This window comes from Falco naumanni, chromosome 3 (assembly GCF_017639655.2).
Source record: "Falco naumanni isolate bFalNau1 chromosome 3, bFalNau1.pat, whole genome shotgun sequence".
Classification (NCBI taxonomy): domain Eukaryota; kingdom Metazoa; phylum Chordata; class Aves; order Falconiformes; family Falconidae; genus Falco; species Falco naumanni.
The window spans coordinates 5,631,581-5,651,696 of NC_054056.1; the positions used below are offsets into that span (position 1 = coordinate 5,631,581).

General features: G+C 49.8%; 3 protein-coding genes and 1 long non-coding RNA gene across 7 annotated transcripts; 1 reads left to right on the plus strand and 3 right to left on the minus strand.

The window, feature by feature from the left end:
- Positions 1 to 67: 67 nt before the first annotated feature.
- On the minus strand, positions 68 to 4,789 carry HMGCL (3-hydroxy-3-methylglutaryl-CoA lyase). 2 transcript variants are annotated; one of them, XM_040587834.1, is made up of 9 exons: positions 4,695 to 4,789; positions 4,328 to 4,414; positions 4,035 to 4,142; positions 3,536 to 3,631; positions 2,969 to 3,117; positions 2,283 to 2,346; positions 1,748 to 1,936; positions 1,496 to 1,621; positions 68 to 1,101 (listed from the first exon to the last, which is right to left on the minus strand). In XM_040587834.1, exons 1-9 carry the CDS (start codon positions 4,743 to 4,745, stop codon positions 1,000 to 1,002), a joined length of 972 nt encoding a protein of 323 aa, XP_040443768.1. In that variant the 5' UTR covers positions 4,746 to 4,789; the 3' UTR covers positions 68 to 999. The 2 variants fall into 2 exon arrangements, with proteins under 2 accessions (XP_040443768.1, XP_040443770.1); XM_040587836.1 differs by lacking the exon at positions 4,695 to 4,789 and adding an exon at positions 4,494 to 4,556.
- A 1,510-nt stretch (positions 4,790 to 6,299) lies between these two features.
- FUCA1 (alpha-L-fucosidase 1) lies at positions 6,300 to 11,667 on the minus strand. Its single transcript, XM_040587798.1, has 8 exons — positions 11,256 to 11,667; positions 10,260 to 10,394; positions 9,899 to 10,036; positions 9,122 to 9,227; positions 8,505 to 8,705; positions 8,101 to 8,291; positions 7,201 to 7,300; positions 6,300 to 6,537 (listed from the first exon to the last, which is right to left on the minus strand). The coding sequence occupies exons 1-8, from the start codon at positions 11,660 to 11,662 to the stop codon at positions 6,397 to 6,399; spliced, it is 1,419 nt and encodes a 472-aa protein (XP_040443732.1). The 5' UTR covers positions 11,663 to 11,667; the 3' UTR covers positions 6,300 to 6,396.
- A 112-nt stretch (positions 11,668 to 11,779) lies between these two features.
- Positions 11,780 to 19,817, plus strand: LOC121085347. The gene is made up of 3 exons (XR_005827025.1): positions 11,780 to 11,890; positions 18,335 to 18,469; positions 19,244 to 19,817. It is a non-coding gene; the product is annotated as an uncharacterized LOC121085347 (long non-coding RNA).
- On the minus strand, positions 12,782 to 19,903 carry CNR2 (cannabinoid receptor 2). Of its 3 annotated transcripts, none has more exons than XM_040587857.1 (2): positions 19,815 to 19,903; positions 12,782 to 14,905 (listed from the first exon to the last, which is right to left on the minus strand). In XM_040587857.1, the coding sequence occupies exon 2, from the start codon at positions 14,836 to 14,838 to the stop codon at positions 13,789 to 13,791; it is 1,050 nt and encodes a 349-aa protein (XP_040443791.1). In that variant the 5' UTR covers positions 14,839 to 14,905; positions 19,815 to 19,903; the 3' UTR covers positions 12,782 to 13,788. The 3 variants fall into 3 exon arrangements, with proteins under 3 accessions (XP_040443791.1, XP_040443789.1, XP_040443790.1); XM_040587855.1 differs by having other exon boundaries at positions 12,782 to 15,463; XM_040587856.1 differs by lacking the exon at positions 19,815 to 19,903 and adding an exon at positions 15,240 to 15,329.
- Positions 19,904 to 20,116: the final 213 nt, after the last annotated feature.

Below are 20,116 nucleotides of genomic sequence, written 5' to 3' on the forward strand. Positions count from 1 at the left end.
GGCCACTGAGCGCCTGCCGCAACCCGCCCGTTTATTCACCGATTCCCGGCGCATTCCAACGTTACGATTTATTTAATCATTCCAGCGTTATGGTTTATTGAATCGTTCCAGCTGATGGAAGAAGAGGTGCAGCCCTGTCGACAGCACGCTGGGACCGGCGGCGCAAGGCGCAGCTACACACCAGGGCCAGCCCGGGGGTGGACAAGGTTCCTGCAGTCTCATGCATAAACTATTAAATAAATTCTTGCAAAAAATAAAAGACTGGGGGACAGACTTCCCTAGGGCCTGTCTAGGTGAGGAGGACACGCTCTGGGGACGGGTGTGCACATTGAGCAGCGGTTGAGGAGGCACTTGGAACCAAACCAGCAGCAAAAGCCCTTTAACTGGTTTAGTTAAACCAAATTTTGAGTAGTTTAGACTATTAAATAATGTGTTTCTTACCCCTAGTATTTAGAAGTATCTTACAACAGATACAGTCCTGTATTACAATCCCTAAACGCTAAGACAGACGGCCCCAGGCTGCCCCTAACACTTGAATTACAAAGGGGAGCCTTTTGATTTCAGTCCTAACGTTTGTAGCAAGGAGGGAGAAGGGAAGAACGGTCGCCCCTGACCGGGACAAGTGCTCTATACCTGGAAAAAACTGTGGTTTATCTTTTGCTGGTAGTTTATGACAACAAACCCTCAAAGCAGAAGTTCCCAGACACTGTTCTGAGCTGGCAGTGCAGACCGCAGCTCTCTGTGAGAAGACAAGCGTTGCAGCCACTACTTCTCCCTCAGCCCATCCACGTCCTCCCTTCTCTAAGGCAAATGGCTAACGTCTTCAAGGTTGAATAGTGTATTCTTGTTTTTTCCATTTCTTCATAAATTCTGGTGGATTATGCATTTCCTCCCAAGCACTGAGCCTAGATGGAGCAACGAAGATCAGAGGCAGCAGAACAGAGGGGAAACCCTGCCAGCTTGCTTTCTTCTCAATCCGAGGAGAAACTCGATGCGGTATCACAGTCTGCAAGACGCCTGGGACACTTTGGAATTGGTTCGTCTGTTGAGAGCATTGCAAATATACGTGCCCGTGTCCATCAGCTTCTGTAGATCCACACCCTTCATGGGAAGAAAGATAGGACACGCCGTGGTACTGGTTCTGCCACATAAAGCTGCCCACTAACAACTGGCATTGCTGGGAGACAGGCAGGGGGCGAGGAAGCCTTTAAAGGGTACTTTAACGAGGCCCTTAGTGCCTGCCGCTCACTCACGTGATTCTGACAGCCAGCGTCAAATCGCAGGATGCTGAGCAAGGGAGAGGAGGAAATGTCACAGCAGGTAGGGGTGGGATTGGGGTGGCAAGACAAGGCCCCCAGGCACAGCCAGAGCGATCCCCCAGCTGTACCCACTATGCTCGGGCTCCCTGGGCCAAATTCTGAACCCCTGCTGAAGCCCAGACAGAGCCATTGTGCGAGAGGCTCGGCTGCCACAGGCAAAGGCTGCTCGCACTTACCGTGTGGATCCCCAGGCCGTTCAGCATGTACACCAAGTCCTCCGTAGCAACGTTTCCTGATGCTCCCTGGGCATAGGGGCAGCCTCCAAGGCCAGCGACGGAAGCATCAACCACGCTCACACCCATCTGCAAACAAAACCACTATCAGCACGCTCCTCTTAAAGGTCAAACCACAGTCCTGTGCCTTAAATCCACAAGCAAGCACAAGAAGACCCCAAGGAACGATGCTATACTTCAAAGCAAAGATCCTACCTGAAGCGCTACCAAGATGTTGGCAAGAGCTTGCCCGTAGGTATCATGGCAGTGAACGGCAAGAGCCCCAACTGGCACCTCTTTCATCACAGCTGTCAGCATCTCCTTCATGCTCCCTGGGGTCCCAATGCCAATGGTGTCACCAAGGGAAATCTCATAGCATCCCATCGAGTACATCTTCTTTGAGACCTGTCCAAAAGCCAAGATGCTTACTGCAAAGGCAGCTTGGTCATTCCCTTCCCCAGAGCTGGACACAGAAGAGGTGTGTGTTTGCCTGGAGCACAACAGCCATGGGTACAGCAGCCAGGAGATTCCTCTGGGATAAAAATCGCCAGGTCCCCTGAATTCCTGTCCATTTCAGCTAGACTCAGTCTTCCCTCTGTCTAGTGGCAGCTAGCTGTAAGCTTCCCCAGTCTTCCCTCAGTCTTTGGTTCAATAGTTTGACACATCCTCCAGTTCCCAGTGCCCAATCCATATCCAGAAAAGCAAGTTAGAAACCTCTCAGAAATTCTGGTTGTTTTTACAACGAACTCACCTCCGCAACTTTAGCTGCGGAAATCTTCCCTTCATAGGGACATCCAAGGACACAGGAAACATACCTATAGTTAAAATAAAATATGTTCTTTTAGCTAGAGAATTAAACTGAGATTATACTGGGCAAATTAGTCAGGAGTTGTGCTACATCTCACATGCTCTATACAATGGAAGAATTAATTTCGTATTCTAAAAATCAGTCCAGTGGACAAAGCTTACATAATTAACTATTCAACAATTACTTTTTCCAAGGACATGAAAAATTTGCCAAGACAAGGGTACAAAGGCCTGCTGGGTTTGTGAATCTACACACTCCCATGAGGAATGTCTGCCAAGAAGCTAAGATTAGTTTGGATCCTTTGGTAAAGCTGAAGACAGAATAATTACATGGAGGGTGAACACATCTGGAAGAGTGTAAACTGCCACGAGTGGCACAGGCTTTGCACCAAGCCAGCGCGTGAAACCACGTTAGCGGCGGTGTTTCCAAATTAATGCTTCTCAGCGCATTGAGCTCACGCTTGCTTGCACCCATCCAGATAGAGACACACCCTCCAAAAAAAAAAGGTAAAGTTGAAAAGAAATCCCACTCCTCAGTGTTGCACAGGCTGGACTCCAAAGAGAAACTCAAGTGGTCACATTTGCCCACACAACCTGCTTGGTGGAAAGTTTGCAGCAGGAGCTTCTTACCCCCGGACAGGAATGCTGGCTGCTTTCGCTGCGGTCATCACTTCACCGAACCTCTCCAAACTCTCCTCTATGGAACAGTTTATGTTCTTCTTAGTGAAGAGCTCAGATGCTGCTCCAAAGATCGACACTTCTTTGGCGCCTGCTGCCACCTGCCAATAGAAAGCATAGATTAAAAGTGAGGTGATTTCTCTTGCAAGGGGAATGACAAGCACAACCATGACTACAGTTCTCTCATTTTATAAAGAAAATTTTTCCCCGGTTCTTCCCCAAATAGCCCAATCCTTTCCTCATTTCATTCTACAGCAAAAATGTGATGACACATCCAAGTTTGTCTTCAAAAGAAGTGCAAAGTTACAGATGCAGCAGTAAAGCTACATCTGCTGGATGTAGTCAGGAGAGCTGTAGGACAGGCAGATAAGACTGAAAGCATCACTGTCAATTAAAAGAGTTATTTTTTTTTTAATAGTAGAAAACTTATCAAGATTTTTCTATTATAAACAACAGGTTTCTATCTTCCCGGTAAAATGATCCCTTGTAAAGAACAATTCAGGTGCTGCCATTTCTTACCGCTGCCTGAAATCCTTTCAGATTGGGGGTCAGCACAGGATAACTAATACCAGGCAACTTATTAATCCCTTGCATGACTTCAGTATGGTCAGCCATCTGCAAAGTAAAACCAGGAAAGGTTCCTAAGCATGACAATGTCCACTTCTGTAAATTACAAAGCATTTTAAAAAAATGTCTTGTAAAAACGGGAACAGAAATATTCAGGAATAAGAGAAATGGGCCCCTGAAAAGCAAACAGCAGTGCAACCTGAGAAGGATCATAGTTCAGTCACGAAGCGCCACCATGCACACAAGCAGCTGTTTATATTTCAGCCATACATTTGCTCTTTCCCAGGGTCCAAAGGGAAGGTCTGGGACACTGCAGTCTTTGCTGTTTCTTGTCCAGTTCTGAGCCACAGTAACAAGGATTTTGGAGCAAGCAGCACCTTTTTCCATGGATTGCCATCTACAATTCGCCGTTTTTATAACATCCAGCTGCGGATCCCATCTGAACACTAACCTGAGGAACCCACTTGGGGGAAACAAAGCTGGTGGCCTCTATAACCTGAAGCCCCGTCTCTGCCAGCATGTTGATTAAATTGATTTTCACCGGTGTGGGCACAATATTCTAAGAAGAAGAAGATGAAAAACGACCTTAAGTTCTTACTTCCACAATAAACTTCCCCTCCCCCGCAAAACCCCTCAGCTTTCAGCATCAAAAAGCGGTATTTTTGCAAAGCACGCAGCGGTGCGGGTGGGACAGCGGGAGTCAGGGGAGCGGGGGGGCTGCAGGGGGCCCCGGCCCGCCCGTACCTTCTCGTTCTGCAGCCCGTCGCGCGGCCCCACCTCCACCACCTTCACACGCCTCGGGAAGGCTCCGGCCGCTGCCGCGGCGCTGACCTGGGGGGCAGAGGGACAGCGTCAGCCCGGCCCCGCGCCCCCCAGCCGGCCCCGCGCCCCCCGGCCCAGCCCCGCTCACCGGCCGCAGCGAGCCGGCCCAGCGCGGCAGCAGCCGCCTCGCCGCCATGTCCGCTCCGCCCGCCCCACGTGACTCTGAGAGGGCGTGGCTTGTCGGTCACATGACCGCCGCGCTCCCCACGTGGAGCCGGGAGCCCCGCTGCGGGCCGGGGCCTCCGTCCCCTCGGTGCCCGGCGGGGAGCGGCAGGGCCGCAGCTCGTACCTGTCCCCGCGAGCCGTCCCGCGGCAGCGCTGCGGTGGCGCACTGCGGCATCTTCCCCCCCGGCGCCGGCTCTGCGCGGCCCTGGGCGCCCCGCTCACTTATACCGGGGGATTTGTGCTGGCGCGGGCTGCTGAGCAAACACGGCGTGTTTGGTTTGGACGGGCCCTCTGCCCGCATCAGAGCTCATCGGCGTGATGCGGCCGGGAGGCAAAAAGGCCATCGCTCTGTTGTCCCTTCCTCCCCCCTCTCCGTGTTCGTAACGGCATCGTCACCAAGCACAGGGGTGATGCTCCTGTGAGTAAGCCGCTCCAGTTCTCCAAAGTCCACGCAGATTCATCGGGACAAAATCATTATTTGTCAATTGAGTAACAGCTCCTACAGCACCGGCTCAGCACATGTCCTAGCCCTGGATCTTCGCTCATGCTGAACGCTAAGCTGGCTGGCAAACTTTTGCTCGTTGTACAGGAACAAAATCAAGCTTGTCTGCAATGTTGTGGGGCCTTCACAACAACAGTGCCTCAGACACACACGCCATTATGAGGAGTTTCATCGTTACAGTACATATTGTTCAAGCCTTTTTAGGGAAGTTCAGCATCAGCTCAGGACATTTGCTGCAACAGTGGAGTCGGAGGTTCAACTCACAATGGTGGCTTCTCTGTTAAACTCCCGTAAAAACATAAAACTCTTCTGCTTATAGCTAAACTCATGTAAAAACATAACCTCTTCTGCTTATAGCAGTCTGCATCAGAATATAAATAAAAGTTTGTTAATGGATGTGCATTACATTATGATTTTCTATAGCTGATTTCTTCTAGACCTCTTCAAACAACAAGCTTCCATTACTTTACTCGCCAAGGAAGCATGTGATCATAACTGTTATCAATCAATACCAAAGTAATACAACGCTTCTTATCAAGGACTTGTTTTTATGCAAGTACATCATAGGCAGGAACCCACGATGGCACTGTGGTTGGTCTTCAGTAGAACATGCCCATTGCATCCAAGGCTTTGTGATTCCACATGCAAGAGTATCACCTTGGCTATCAGAATAAATGTAATTAAGCCAGGGAAGTGGCAGGGCCTGCTCCTCCTGGGAGGTGCAGCCCCCGCTGCGGTGCCTAGCTTAGCTCACCAGCAATGACAACATGTGTGTGAACACGGACACAGCCACTCCGTATCCTGTGAGCTGCTCTAACAGTCCAAATCCTCTCACCATTAACGTCTGCATCTCCTCCTTGGCAGCCACGCACCCTCCTGGCAGCTTCATACACTAGCACCTAGGTGCCACGTGGCCTGGCCTGACACCCCAAAGTAGGTCCTCTTCACTGCCCCATCCCAACCCTGTTCAGTCTCCCACCAACAATGAGGTCACCACCAATAATCCCAGCAGTGAAGCTGTAATATCCACCATGAAGCCAAGCTTTACATCAAAAAACCTTCCTGTTCCAAGTGTAGATGTTTGGCTCATGGGCTGTCACATCCCAGCAGAACACTGCAAAGGATGTCCCTACTTCCCACTGCTGGAGAGGTCAGTGCTTTGCTGTCAAACAAGATCCACTGATACACAGATTGGTCTACAGGCAACAGGGATTAGAAGATTCTCTTAAGAGAAAAACATTTATTCAACAATAAATGAAAAATCCTTTTAGATTCAATTTAAAAGAAAGGCAGAGGGAGATTGCTGCTTTTATCCCGCAGCTGTTTACTTCACGCCCTCAAGCTTGACAGTCCAGCCAGACTGAGGGGGCAGAGGAGATGGAAGCATGTAGGGCAAAGTTATGAGCAGTCCTTTACCTGAGGACTTCTGCCACTTCAGAGTCCCTGCAAAACCCAACATCGTCACCTGCAGAGGAGGCCAGGGGAAATGCTCAGTTGCAGCTCACATGGGTATTTCCCATTTGAACACCCAAAACACATCTGCAGTCCCCATACAGCATTTCCCACGCATTCAAAGCAGTCCCACACATTTCCACCCATCACTCAGTGCACATGCGGGATGTTTTGGGGTCAAACATTTGACTGTAGTTTGTTGTTTGTTTTTGTTTTTTTTTACAGAGAAGACTTTACCTCTGTTTGTTTAGAGCAAAGGGCATTCCAGCATTTGCGTCACGATGACATTTACAATTAGTGGGTCAGTGTACCTGATTTGAATTTGAGATGCAATGCCAGTGATCCCTTCTATGTGTCAGGCTTGTTATTTACTTCACCCCCCTGTGTCACCAAGATCAAAAACTCCAGGGGAGAAGTTTCTCTACGTCAGACTGTGAGTCTGTCCTGGCAAGTCCTACCCAATGTTCTGTGTTAACAGTGAGCTAAAGCTTGGAGAATAACCTGGGAGGCTGCAAGGATCTGGAGGGAGGCCAGAGCACCCCAGAACGAGAAGTACAGGATGACAACTTCCACACTCTCCCCAGTTTCCACGTGAAGTCAGGCTGGACCTTCCCAGCCCACATGTGCCCAAAATGGGCTCTCAGAGTGCATTATGGTTTTTTTCCAAGTTCCTTACTTGTGTGGCTGGGGATGGAACAGGCGAGGACAGCTCCAAAACATTGTCCTGAGGCCAGATCAGAAAGAAGGCATAGACAACTGGTCCCTTAGAAGTGTACCTAAGAGAGCAAAAGTTCAGCAAGGTGAAGAGCCCCATACGAGAGAGAACCAGACATGAGCTTGACCCTTTCAGACAACATAACACCAGCTTGCCTACTGTCACCTCACAGGGTTGCCTACTTTACCCTCATTCCAAAATCTGTCACTTTGGACCCACCGCTCAGCCAGTCAGAATTGGCTGATGAAACCCAAACAAAGTTGATGCATGCTTCCTAAAAGTAAGTGCCATTTGCCGATCTGTTCTTGCCTCAGCTTGTGGCCAACAGAGTGGATATGCTGCCTTATCCTGAGCGTTGCTCCGCATTTCTAGACTGAACACACTTGGGCATGCTTGAGGAAAAGAAAATAACTCCGTTTTGTAGCAGTTTGTGGCTCTTGACTCGCTATGCCCTCCTCAGACAGTAACAGTTGGGTAACAGTGATTAGTACTATTATATAACAGCTTAAAACCAAATATCGCTACAGTTACAAACTGTATGTGTTTAGATAAACTACATTTGTGCAATTTAAATAGTCCTGACAGCAGCAGCATGGAAATTTTTTTAATGGAAGAGTTGGTGCTCTTCCAAGTCAAGCAAGACGAATTAAGCCCTAATTTTTATTCTCTTCTTTCAAGCAAGACATTCCTTAGATAACCCCCTGGGGCAGTAACCGAGCACTCCAGTTGCAGGATACTACCTAAACACCATCTGCACCTGATGGCAACACTTCAGAGTGCAGCAAATTTAAGAATAAATAAGAAAGAAATGTTAGCTCTGAAAGTCTCAGCCCAGGTGGTACTGAGCAACAGAGTCCTTACCAGACCGTGTCTGTGCTGTTCTCCATCTGTATTCTCCATGGCTTTGATTCATAAATTGCCTCCCCATTAGTGTCCAGCCACCTCCCAAGGGCCAGAAGTCTTTCTTGGAAGATGGGAACGATCACTCCTTCTTTTGTAGGCCCCACATTGAGAAGGTAGTTGCCTCCAAAACTCACAGTCTGCACTAGCTCCTGTGACAGATAAACCAAGGTAACAAGTTGAATTATCTCCTCTTCTGACAGCGAAGAAACCTGAGGAGGGCTTTGTCCTCATCGACTGCTCCTTTAACTCCAGCCTGACTGTATGAAACACACGACAGCTCCTTTGGCAAGTAGAAGGATGAAGGAAACCCCTAATTCTCAGTAATTCCCCCACACCTGTTATTTTAATTTCAGATTTCTTACCTCAATGATACTTGCTTCATCCATTAACTCAGCAACGTTCATGTTGCTTCGATAGCCCCAGGAAAGCTTGTCAATGGAGGAGCACATCTCCCACTTGTGAGCTAGCAGGGTCCTGGGCTGGTATTTGTCAGCGCAATTGTAGTAGCCTCCATGATGGCAAGAGCAGTTATTACACCAACGATCATTAACAACAACAATGTCCTGGAAAAAGAAACTCAGCTCAGTACGGAGAATGTTTTGTCTTGGACTTTTCAGCTTGCATTCATCCCTCGTAAATTAGCAAAGGCATCTAAGTTAGGAGGTAAGCACCTGAAACCCTCTATGTAATCAACGGAAGGAGAGAGAGGATCCTCCAGAGAAGGCTGAATCCCTCTCTGGGAGAACCTCTCTCTGTTCACTCAGGTACAAGTTGAGGCAACAAGGTTCCTGGCCTCTGAGCCTCCCACAAGTCTTCGCACAGGAGCACAGTGTAGGCTGCTTATTTTTTGTGAAAGAGTAAAACACATTCGGCATCTGTCAAGCAGGTTTCTGATTTGATCACATTCCTATCTCACTGCTGCTACAGCTTCCATACCCATAAAATGCTGGTGGCGATGAGGAATAGCTGAAAGCAATACCTTGACAGGACTATCGTTATAAAGCCAGGCAAGGAAAGAGGTAGAATTCCAGTAGGACTCCGGAGCTTCCCAGTCTCCATCCGACCAAATCAAATCTGGTTTATATCTAACAAAGAGATTAATGTTATTTCAAAATGGCATATTTTCTCCTTACCACTGGAAGGAAGCACTGTGTTTCTTGTTTCTGGAGTCTAGCTTCACTTCCTCTTTGTATTGCCTGACACTGCCAGGAGGTTTACGCTATCACTTTCTGCCTCAGCCAAAGCTTTAAGTGAGGTTCTTGCAGCCGCAAAGAAAACGTGTTGATCACAGCTCAAGAGAGGATGCAATTATTCCGAAACCCAGAAGTTTGCATCTCAAAGGCAATTAGGAGACACATTCTTGACCTGGGACAACAGCCATGTGTGTCCAAGCCTCATGTTTTTGTCAAGAAGGGGAAGCAAGGCAAGGATGCAAATTCACAGTGAGATTGCTCTTCACTGGTACTAAATACTAAGCAGCTTGCTCCACTTCCAAAGCCACCCTGCACAAAGGCAGTATTAAAGGGAATTGCTCCTGCATGGAAAATTTGTCCCTACCTTGTTCTAAAAATTAGACTGCCTACAGGACAAATGTGAATGACTTTTCTAATTACTGCAGAACATTACCCGTAAGTAAAAAGATTTGCCTTGGCGAAAAGTAACATGTCACCTCTCTTCCCTGCATCCACGTTGCATCTTTCTCTACAGTAGTAAAAGGAGGAAATGTTCTTGGTTCCTAACTGGTTGCAGCTCTTACTTTAAGACAAGATCGTAAAGTTCTGGCATGGTCTTCTTTAAAACAAAGTTCTGGGTCTTGAAGCCACTTTCTTTGTCAGCTAGATAGAGTGGATTGAACCACTCTAACAGAGAGTGATACAGGCCATAGCGTATGTTGCTGAAAGACAGAAAACACAGAGGAAAGAGTTAGGCTGGCAGTAGGGGATAAGAACCAGTGGCAGATTAGATTATTGGCATTATTACTGCACACAAGATTTCATGACTTTGCAAGCACTACTTTTTTCATATTAAACTTATCGTTTTCCGCTGTTTGTCAAGAACAGCCAGAAGAATTCAGTGCACACAGGTGAAAGGGATAGCACTGTTTGGCAGCAACGTACCTCTCCTTGAGGGCTTGTCCCAGCTCCCCTACAAGATCTCGGTGGGGCCCAGTATCCAGAGAATTCCAGTTCCAGGACACAGGTGACCCCCAGTTGGTAAAGCCTTCATGATGCTTTGTGGTCAGTACCACATACCTGAGGGGAAAAAAAGTACTCTGTCAGGATGACAACGGAACTGCCTAAGATACTCCCCAGCCTCACTGGCAAACCCAGTCACCAAAAAGCAAGGGACTGAATAACCATGCTGTGAGGAGCCCTCTCTCATTACCCTTTAAATTTAGAGGCAACTACAACAATAATGGAGGTTTTAAATGGAATTTAATGCATGAAAAGAATGAACAGTAGAGACTTGGGAAGTAGCAAGACCTGTCATCTCCTCAGCACTCTGGGCATGACCCCTCAGGGATCTCCCGCACTGCTCAGGGACCCCCCCCAGTCCCTCAAGGATCACCAGACTTGGCCCTTCCATCATCACAGGCCCCCTGCATCCTCTTGGGGACCCTGGCACAGCCCCCCCATCCTCTCCAGACCTTTCTATCCCCTCAGGGACCCCCAGACATGGCTCCCCCATCTGGTTGGTGATCAGGGACACCCATCCCCGCACAGATTCCCAGAGGTAACTCCCCCATCCCCTCAGGGACCCCAAACCCATCCCTCATCCCCTCAGGGACCCCCCATCCCCTCAGGGACCCCAGACCCACTCCTCATCCCCTCAGGGACCCTCCATCCCCTCAGGCACCCCAGACCCACCCCTCATCCCCTCAGGGACCTCAGCCCCATCCCTCATCCCCTCAGGGCCCCAGACCCATCCCTCATCCCCTCAGGGACCCTCCATCCCCTCAGGGACCCCAGCCCCATCCCTCATCCCATCAGGGACCCTCCATGCCCTCAGGGACCTCAGCCCCATCCCTCATCCCCTCAGGGACCCTCCATCCCCTCAGGGACCCCAGACCCACACCTCATCCCCTCGGGGACCCCAACCACCCCAGCCAGCACCTGGCACCAGCCCGCTGGAAGAGCTGGGCCCACTCACGGGGCTGGAAGTCGTGGGCAGTGAAGTGAGGCGCGAAGTCCGCGTAGGTGGTGTCGGGCGGGTACCGGCGCCGCACGAAGCCCTCATAGTCCGCGCGGTGCTCGCCCTGCCAGTGCCACCAGAACCACTCGGAGCCCCAGGCCGGGACGGAGAACACCCCCCAGTGCACAAACACCCCCACCTTGGCCTGGTCGAACCAGGCCGGCAGCGGCCTCGCGTCCAGGCTGGCCCAGTCCGGGCGGTAGCGCGGCGCGGCCACCGCCGGCCCCAGCGCCGCCGCCAGCCACAGCAGCCCACCCGCCGCCATGCTGCCGCCTGACGTCACACGGCCGCCGCCATGGCTACCGAGGCCGCTGCGAGGCGCCGCCATGGCTGCCGGGAGAACCCGGTTCGAGGCTGCGGTCCGCCTAGCAGCGGGGCTGGCGTCCCTCTTCCTCCCCCCTTCCCTCCCTGCCAGCCCGGCCCTGCCCAGCTAAGGCCGCTGTGTGCCTCTTCCTGTGGTCTGAGCCTCGGTGTTCATCCCAGCAGAGAGCCCTTGGGGTCAGCCCCATGGCAGAGCAGCCTCCATGGAAACCCTCAGGCCCTCCTGTGCAGCCAGGTCTGACGGTCTCTGAGGGGATGAGGGGTGGGTCTGGGGGTCTCTGAGGGGACAGAGGGTCCCTGAGGGGATGAGGGGTACGTCTGGAGTCCCTGAGGGGATGGAGGGCCCCTGAGAGGGTGAGGGATGGGTCTGAGGTCCCTAGGGGATGGAGGGTCCCTGAGGGGACGGAGGGTCCCTGAGGGGATGAGAGGTGGGTCTAGGGGTCCTTGAGGGGATGAGGGATGGGTTTGGGGTCCCTGAGGGGATGGGGGAGTTACCTCTGGGGATCTGTGCGGGGATGGGTGTCCCTGTTCACCAACCAGATGGGGGAGCCATGTCTGGGGGTCCCTGAGGGGATAGAAAGGTCTGGAGAGGATGGGGGGGCTGTGCCAGGGTCCCCAAGAGGATGCAGGGGGCCTGTGATGATGGAAGGGCCAAGTCTGGTGATCCTTGAGGGACTGGGGGGGTCCCTGAGCAGTGCGGGAGATCCCTGAGGGGTCATGCCCAGAGTGCTGAGGAGATGACAGGTCTTGCTACTTCCCAAGTCTCTACTGTTCATTCTTTTCATGCATTAAATTCCATTAAAAACCTCCATTATTGTTGTAGTTGCCTCTACAGGCATGTAAGGGTCAGATGCATTCCCTGGGGAAACAGGGCAGAGTCCAAGGGCCTCGTGGCCATGCCCTGGGCCAGGCTCATCCGCTCCGGAGCCCTGCTGCTCACCGGGACGCTGGTGAGGGGCCCTGTCCCGTTCTGCTCTCCTTGCAGGTTTTGCAGCTAAAGGCGCTGCTTTTGTGCAATTTGCAAAAAAGTCTATTGAGTTCCTCGTGCTCGGAGCATCTGCCCAGCTTGGACTTAAGCTTATTGCCTGAAGGAGTTTGTGCCCCAGTGGTTAATGGAAGAAAAGGCTAAAAAATGGCTTTGTTTAATCACAATAACATCCAACAAATGCTTGTATGGCACAGGTTAGCTTTCCATAAATTTGCTGAAAAAAAACATGCTGCATGCAGGTTCCTGTCCGCCTCGGAATCCTTAACTATGGCAGAGTCCATGAACGAGAGTGAGACCGTTTCACTTTTCCATAAAGAATTAACCACTAAAATGAACACAATTCTAAGTGCCGTGAGACACAATTAACCAGGACCATCTGCAAGCAAATCCAGAGAAACCATGTGCACGTTTCCCAGCAAAGGCTGAGGTGCCTCCTGCTGCTGCCGGTCCTGCTCCTGCATGATGCAGCAAGGCATTCACTGCCAGCGGGAGCTTGTCACAATTTGATGTTGTTCTCTGCCACCTTTGCCAGGACCTGAAGACCTTTTGTCACTGTGCTGCTAATACATAACACCCTGGGATGGCATTCAAGTGTGGTATAAATAGATGTACCTCTGCTATGTACCGATGTGCTATTAGCACTTTGCTGACGGTGCTTGCACAATTATGCCCGTGCCTGATTAAGGGGTTTAGAGAGAGTTATGTGATACCTGGGGATTTCTAGAGAACCTGAAGGTCTGTGGAGTGTTTTACTTGAGGTTAGCTATATTGTGTGGAGTGTAAGGAAAACACCACTGAACGTAAGAAAAATGGATTAGGAGGTTACTTGTGGACAGGTGGGAGGCCAGGCAGGAGGAGTTGTCATAAAATATTAGGATTTGCTGTTCTGGGGTATGGTGTTTTCCGCTGCCTTATGGCTGGCACACTGACGTGGCACCAGTATCTCTGCAACTTGGGGACCAGCTGCCTGTGTAAGTCTGCACACTTTATGTCCCAGTGTCTAAGAATAACATCAGCAGGAACTGGCTCCATGACAGGCATCAGATCTCTCATCTCCCAGGATCTTCACATGAAGAGAAAAGAAAAAGAAAAGTAATTCAGACAGTTTCTGCCAGCCTGAGTGCAGGCTTTCCAGGGCTGCCTCCCTATGTTACATGTGTGTCCTCACAGACAGTCTCTATCACGGAGGACTTGTGGGTGCTCTCTGCTTCTGGGCTTTCCTCAGAGGCCTTCAACTGCCTCCTGAACTGAGAAAAGACTCTCCTCAGGGAGGAATATAGCTCCTTGCTCCGCAGGGCATAAATAATGGGGTTCACCATGGAATTGAGCAGGCAGAGGGTGCTGCAGAAGGCAAACACTTTGCGCAGGTGATTGCTCAGACTGGCAAAGATGCTGTAGATCATGAGAACAAGGACTGGAGACCAGCACAGCACGAGGACAGTCAGCACTATGACAAGGGTCCTGGCCAGCATGACATCCATCCTCATCCTGGTGTTTTGCTTTCCTGCCTGCGCTTGGTGCTTCTCCATGTAGGCTACATGGTGGCGAGCCCTCCATAGCACATGTACATAGGCGTAGATGATGCACCCCAGCAGGACCATGATGAAGCAGATCCAGCTCGACAGATAGTTGTCATCCACAAACGGGAACAGCTTGGAGCAGGTTGAATTGAGTGTGCAGCAGTTCCAGCCCAGGAGAGGCAGGGAAGCAATGGCTGCACATGTCACCCAGAGCACCCCCAGGGCTATCCACGCTCTCTTCCTGGTCATGAGGAGCTTGTATTCGGAGGGCCGGGTAATGCAGATGTAACGGTCCAGGGCTGTCAGCAACAAGCTGCTCAGGGAGGCAGAGAAGGATGTGTTGACCCCTCCCAGCTGCAGCAGGAACATTTCTTTAGAGAAATCAGTTTCATTAAAAACATGGAAGTTAACAAAACTGCAGACGAAGATGATGCTGGCCAGGATGTCAGCCAAGGCCAGGCTGCTGATAAAGAGGTAGGAAGGCTTTCTTCTGGTCCCGGGGGAGGAGAAGATCAAGTACAGCACCAGAGAGTTCTCAGAAATGCACAGTGTCCCAAAGAGGCCGCACAGTGTGGCAATGCTTATCTTCTGCGCTTGTGTGCTGAGGACCATGAAGCACTCCATAGTGTTCACACTGCATTTGGAGGTGTTTTCGTGACTCTTACAAATATCCATTGTAATTAACGGGAGCTAGGAGCTTGCAGAGGGTCTTTCTGCTTCCTTCTGTGCTTCTTCAGATGCTCTGAAAAAGACCACGGTGAATAGGACTTAGAGGAGCACAAGGAATAAATTGAACCCACTCAGACACACGCCTCCCTTTAGAGGGAGGCTAGTGAAAGGCAAATAGCCCCGGGAGACCTACTTTCAGGTCCACAGCCCAAATACTGGAGCCAGATTCCACCCTTTCCCAGCAGAGATCCAGGCTTTGTCCCACCGGTGACTTAGCTGAGACCTGTTTGTCACAGCCTATGGGTACCACATCCGTAGTCCCTACCACGTCTTTCTTGGGCTGTTTCCTCACCACAAGAGGGAAGCAGCAACGCTGAGAATTGTACGAGTCCAGGGCCAGCTCTTACCAATCCTCCAAGATGCACTGCTCAGGGCTAGCAGCGATGGAAGGGACTGTGGATGGTGACACTGTGCCGTGGCTGGAAACAGGCCCTGGAGAACAGCCTGTCCGAGTGAGGCTGCCCCAGGAGATGGCTAGGATGGAGGACGAGGGATATTGCACTGCCAGGGACTCGGTGCAGTTCATCTGGGAACACAAAGTGCACTTTGAAGCATTTACTCTTCACCAAAGCTGTTTGAACACATAAAATGACAAGACTGTTATATTTAAGCTTGCCTGATGGAGTTTTGTAAAGCTCAGCCTCATCAAAGTTGTGTTTCTCCTCACATAATCCCTGTGTTATGAATCAGTCAGTCCCATGGTCAGAGTGATTAAAAATTGTGTTTAACATAAATATTAGAGTGCAGGTTGGACATTTGGACATAAAAATGCAGACATACAGGAGTTAGACCACCTGAATCTAAGAGCCCTGGTCCATGCTCAGGATTGGGTCAATTCTATCAATACTTTTAGCTTCAGCAGAGATGTGATAGAGGGAAATACTTTATTTTCCCTAGGCAGATGTTGAACTGCTTGGTGCACTCTGTGGCAGCAAAGTTGTGTTTTTCCTTTACACTTCTGCAGCTTAATGCATTTAAATCCCTTCATCTTCATTACCCTGATGAGCTTGTCCTTCAGATGTTATTTTTCTCTCATTCTGGCTCTTGATTGCATTCGTGCTTTAAACCAAATGTACTTTCACTGAGGGCTCAGTTGCGTTGTGTTGCCTCATGTAACAGTGGGAACAAGGTCATCTTGGACCAGATTACAGAGAGCAGATGAAGGGGTGGTTGTTGGATACACTAAAGCTGCCTTATTAGCCAAGGGATGCTGTGTCCCTGCTGCCATGCACTGACAGGTTGTACTGCCCTGCTGCACAAGCCCATGGGACAGGACTCCCCTTCCCAAAAGCATCCACCTGGCGTCAAGTATCCAGGATCCCACATCCAGGCAATGGGACCATGAATCCCCACTGCTTGAGGAAATCACTGAGCTGACAGCCTTCCCTTTTCCCCAAAACAAACAAGTCACCGTCCCTCCCTCCCTTCAGGTCTCTTTTGAAAGAGGAAATGTCCAAAGCGTGCAAGCCACAGCAGACAGGACGCGTGACAGCTACAGCTACCCGGGGAGCAGAGCAAGTGCCCAGGCAGTGCAGGGGCTGAGCTGCTGCACTGCTGGGCTCCAGGCACATGTAGCTGACCATCTGCAGTTTCTCTGTTTTTTGAAATTCAGCAAAAGCAATGGCTGTTTTTAGAGGGAACAATAGCCAGCAGTGACCAACATGCTAGAAGCCTCTGTCTGCAACACCTTAGCAGTGGCATGCGTTTTATATTTGTCTTTGTTACTTCTTTCCTCACCGATTCCCACAGCCCCTGACACTTATCATTATTTTGGTGTTTTGCAGTAGTTGCAAAACACACCTGAGCACTTGAGGTGTTGCCCAGGAGGTCATGGAGAAGAGCCTGAGCCCCACGCTTTGCTCCTGCCTGCCCATTAGGCATTTGGTGCATATCATGGCCAGAGCAGTTCAACCCTGATTCGGATTTCGTGGCATATCACACTGGAGGAGTCCTGGACTTTGGGCTGCAATGTGGCTCAGCATTGCAGCAATCCTCTCTCCTCTTACATCAGGCTCTGGCGTGGGGTAATCACGCAGGGCCGGAGGTGTTGCACTTTAATGTCAGTGTTCTTGTTTCCTGCAGCTCTTCACAGAAACACTACAAGGGCAGCAGCAATTACTAACTGCTGTTATTAAATCTAACAACATTTTCTCCCTCCAGAGAGAGATGGATTTAATGGACAGGTGGACTTGGATGTATCTCAGAGCTCACCAGGGGCCACCAGGGCAGCAACTGCCTCCTTGAGTATCCGAACCTCCCCAGCCAAAACTCCAGTATCCAAACCAAGACATCTCTTAATTAAGCAGACTCCAGTATCACCTTGACATCTGTTAATTGCAGCCAGTATTCCCAGGACCATCTTAAATTTCAGTATCTGCAGTTGTACAATGTCTAAGAAACATACTTAGGAGCTTAGGCAGTGTACTGAACACTAGGCAAGAGACTGAAGGCCAGCAAAATACTATCCCTCATGTTTTGTTTCTTGGGGAGAAAATTTGGTTGTAATGGCAAAATAACTCCAGCACTGACTGTTCTGGTACAGGTCTCTCCATTAAGCTGACATGATTCAGATAAGCCCTCAGGTTCAAAATACTGTGCTGGGCTCATAGCAGTCAGCCAGCCCAGACCTTCTTTTCCTGTATCTGTTGTGTCTCAGGCTGAATGTCAAGGACAAATCTCTTTGCAGTTTTGACTGAGTGCCCCCAAAATTTCCTGTCAGCTCCTGAGTCTGTGAGAGAAAGGACAGGGCTTTGCTCCAGCACAAGATTTCTTCGTAGGCTCCAGAGCATGAAAACAGGGCCAAAAAGCGTGAAAACAGGGCCAAAAGCCCCTCTCCTTGCACTGCCTGTCGTCCCGTCCCCCCCCCCCCCCCCCTTTTCTTTTTTCTTTTGGCCATAAGGCTGCTTTTTCCTGCCGAAGGGACATTTTCCTCTTGTCAGATGGGCTCCTGGATTCAACCATTTGTTTGTTCACGCCTCCTGCTTCCTGCAGGCTTCAGCTCCTGGGAAACAAGCCAGCCCATATCTGGATCCCGGGGGAGAGCTGATCTGTGGCATCCTCCATGGGGCAAGTACCACTTCCAGGGTGAAGCCCCCTTCTGAGGGGCAGCATCTCCACCTCCCTGGGAGTTACAGCCCTGGGCATGGCTGTGCATCTCCACCACAACCAGCCCAACAAGGCCAGAGAGTCCCTGCCTGATGGGCTGACATTTCAGCTCAGCAAGAAAGCATGAAGCAGCTTCTCACCCTCCTTTAGAGCTGGAGGGGCTATGGCACAGAAAAACTGATCCTGTGGAAGCCACAGGAGCCAGGCGGGGATTTCCTGGGCCTCTGCACAGGCTTAACTCTCCTCCCAGCACAGCAAAATGTCTCTGGCCAGCAGGATCTCCCAGGGTGGGGAATATTCTGCCAAAATAAAGCAATGGAAACCTCATCTCTTGCAGTGAAGACCTCATCTCTTGCAATGGAGAACCCCCCCCCCAGACAGCGCCAATAACAATAGCAGAGCCCCAGGAGGCAGCAAATGGAGGCAACACACTGAAGGAACAAGAAGCCCAGCTGTTAGGAACAAAATGCAGGTAAGACGTTTGGGAATGCAGTATATTTCTGATACATCCTCACTGATTGCAAAGTCTGCCCAGAAGCCGCAGAGAAACCTTCCTCTTGTTAAATCTGCTTGGGAACCCACTCACTTCAGCCTAATAACTCCACTGGCACTGGTAGAAATTAAATCTACAAGCAAAAAAGTCCTTTTCCATTCCAGTGGATTGCTGTGATTGATTTCAGCTGATTGATTTCAGCTGTCAGACCTACACTGACTTGCATGCAGCAGCACCGTTTCTGATATTACTTGGGATGGTTTCTGCATTTACAGAGACATCTCAGAATCCTTGTGATTAATAAGTTAACATACAGGTTGCTTAGATAATGTAAAATTAAATTTTCCTGCTGCAATCAAACAGTGCAACGTGCCTCCAGCACTCTGAAAGTGCTGTGGCCTTGAATATTTCATATCCAGAATTTCTGAGAGATTTCACCTTTACAAGAAAATAAAATGTCTTAAGTGATCACCTAATATGAATACACGAAGTGATTTATGCAAAAATTGTCATTAATCCTTGGACATTTCATTTGCTGAAAAAGCAAAATATCTTTTGCTTTACAAATATTTTAGTTTGTATATGATTTCTTGGTTTAGTTGCAGAAGTTTTCCCATTATTTTGGAAACAACTGTTCATCTTGGGTTTTCTCTCTGACCATATTAAATAATGCCGAGTGGAGTTACCTCCCTGATGCAAGAACTGTGTGGCATAAGTGGCATGCTGAAGATGATATGCTTTACTTCTTTTCAGAGTCCTGTTTTTGTCCATGTGTGACTGCTCAGGATCACAGCATTTGAAGCACAGGGTGGGGTGAGTGCAAAGCAGCACTGTGAATGCCCATTCAGGTACAAAGCATGGCGAAACAGAGCTTCTCTCGCTCCACCAAAAGCACCACGCACGCAGTCATAATAAACACTGGCTCGTGCAGAACGTTCAGCCTGAGAAACTCAGTATCACACTCATCTTTGCAAGACATTTGGTAATACCTCTGATATATCCAATGTTAATATTTCCTAAAATCAGCTGTAAAGAGTTAGTCTGCAGTCTGCTATTCAAACACTTACCTTTCGTGTTCTTGTTAAGCAAGCATTAATCCTAAAAAGCAATTTTCGCACCCTTAGCTAGACATTGCATTGCAGTTTATCATGAATAACAGCGTGGAACTCCCCGTGACAAACCCCGTACAGTGGGGTCTCCCCAGACTGCCTGCGTGCATGTCAGCACTGTGGTACTTGTGTCAGCACTCAAAGGCACGATGTGTTTTACTGAAAGAAAAAGGATCCTTGGCTGCAGGATCGGTTAGCAAACACAAACCACTCACCTCCTCTCGCTCATGTTGTAGGCTGGGGATGCTTGGGGACTTCTCATCCCTCCAGCTCTCAGGGTAGTTGGTGCAGCTGCAGACAGCGACGGCTTCCTTCTCACATCACTTTTGGTTTCAGCTGGGTTTCTTGTACCATTCTGGTTTATTCCCCTGGGCTGAAAATCCATCAGTGCAAATCCTTCTTCTGGTTTCTTGTTCTCTTTTGCATTCTTTCAGTGAATGTGTGTCAGGTTTTCTTTCCTTCCCTTCCCAACTTCCCCTCTGGGTCTTGTGTTCTGCTTCTGACTGCCAGTACCACA

What these genes read in the sequence shown, in the direction of transcription:
- FUCA1 (XM_040587798.1), bottom strand. Translation starts at nt 11,662, where the DNA reads ATGGCGGCGCCTCGCAGCGGCCTCGGTAGCCATGGCGGCGGCCGTGTG. An exon ending in TTCCAGCGGGCTGGTGCCAG is followed by an intron (nt 10,395 to 11,255) that starts GTGCTGGCTGGG and finishes TTTTCCCCTCAG; the next exon opens with GTATGTGGTACTGACCACAA. An exon ending in TTCCATCCCCAGCCACACAA is followed by an intron (nt 6,538 to 7,200) that starts GTAAGGAACTTG and finishes CCTCCTCTGCAG; the next exon opens with GTGACGATGTTGGGTTTTGC.
- CNR2 (XM_040587857.1), bottom strand. Translation starts at nt 14,838, where the DNA reads ATGGATATTTGTAAGAGTCACGAAAACACCTCCAAATGCAGTGTGAAC.
- HMGCL (XM_040587834.1), bottom strand. Translation starts at nt 4,745, where the DNA reads ATGCCGCAGTGCGCCACCGCAGCGCTGCCGCGGGACGGCTCGCGGGGA. An exon ending in GGGACGGCTCGCGGGGACAG is followed by an intron (nt 4,415 to 4,694) that starts GTACGAGCTGCG and finishes TCTGCCCCCCAG; the next exon opens with GTCAGCGCCGCGGCAGCGGC. An exon ending in ACGGCCTGGGGATCCACACG is followed by an intron (nt 1,102 to 1,495) that starts GTAAGTGCGAGC and finishes CTTCCCATGAAG; the next exon opens with GGTGTGGATCTACAGAAGCT.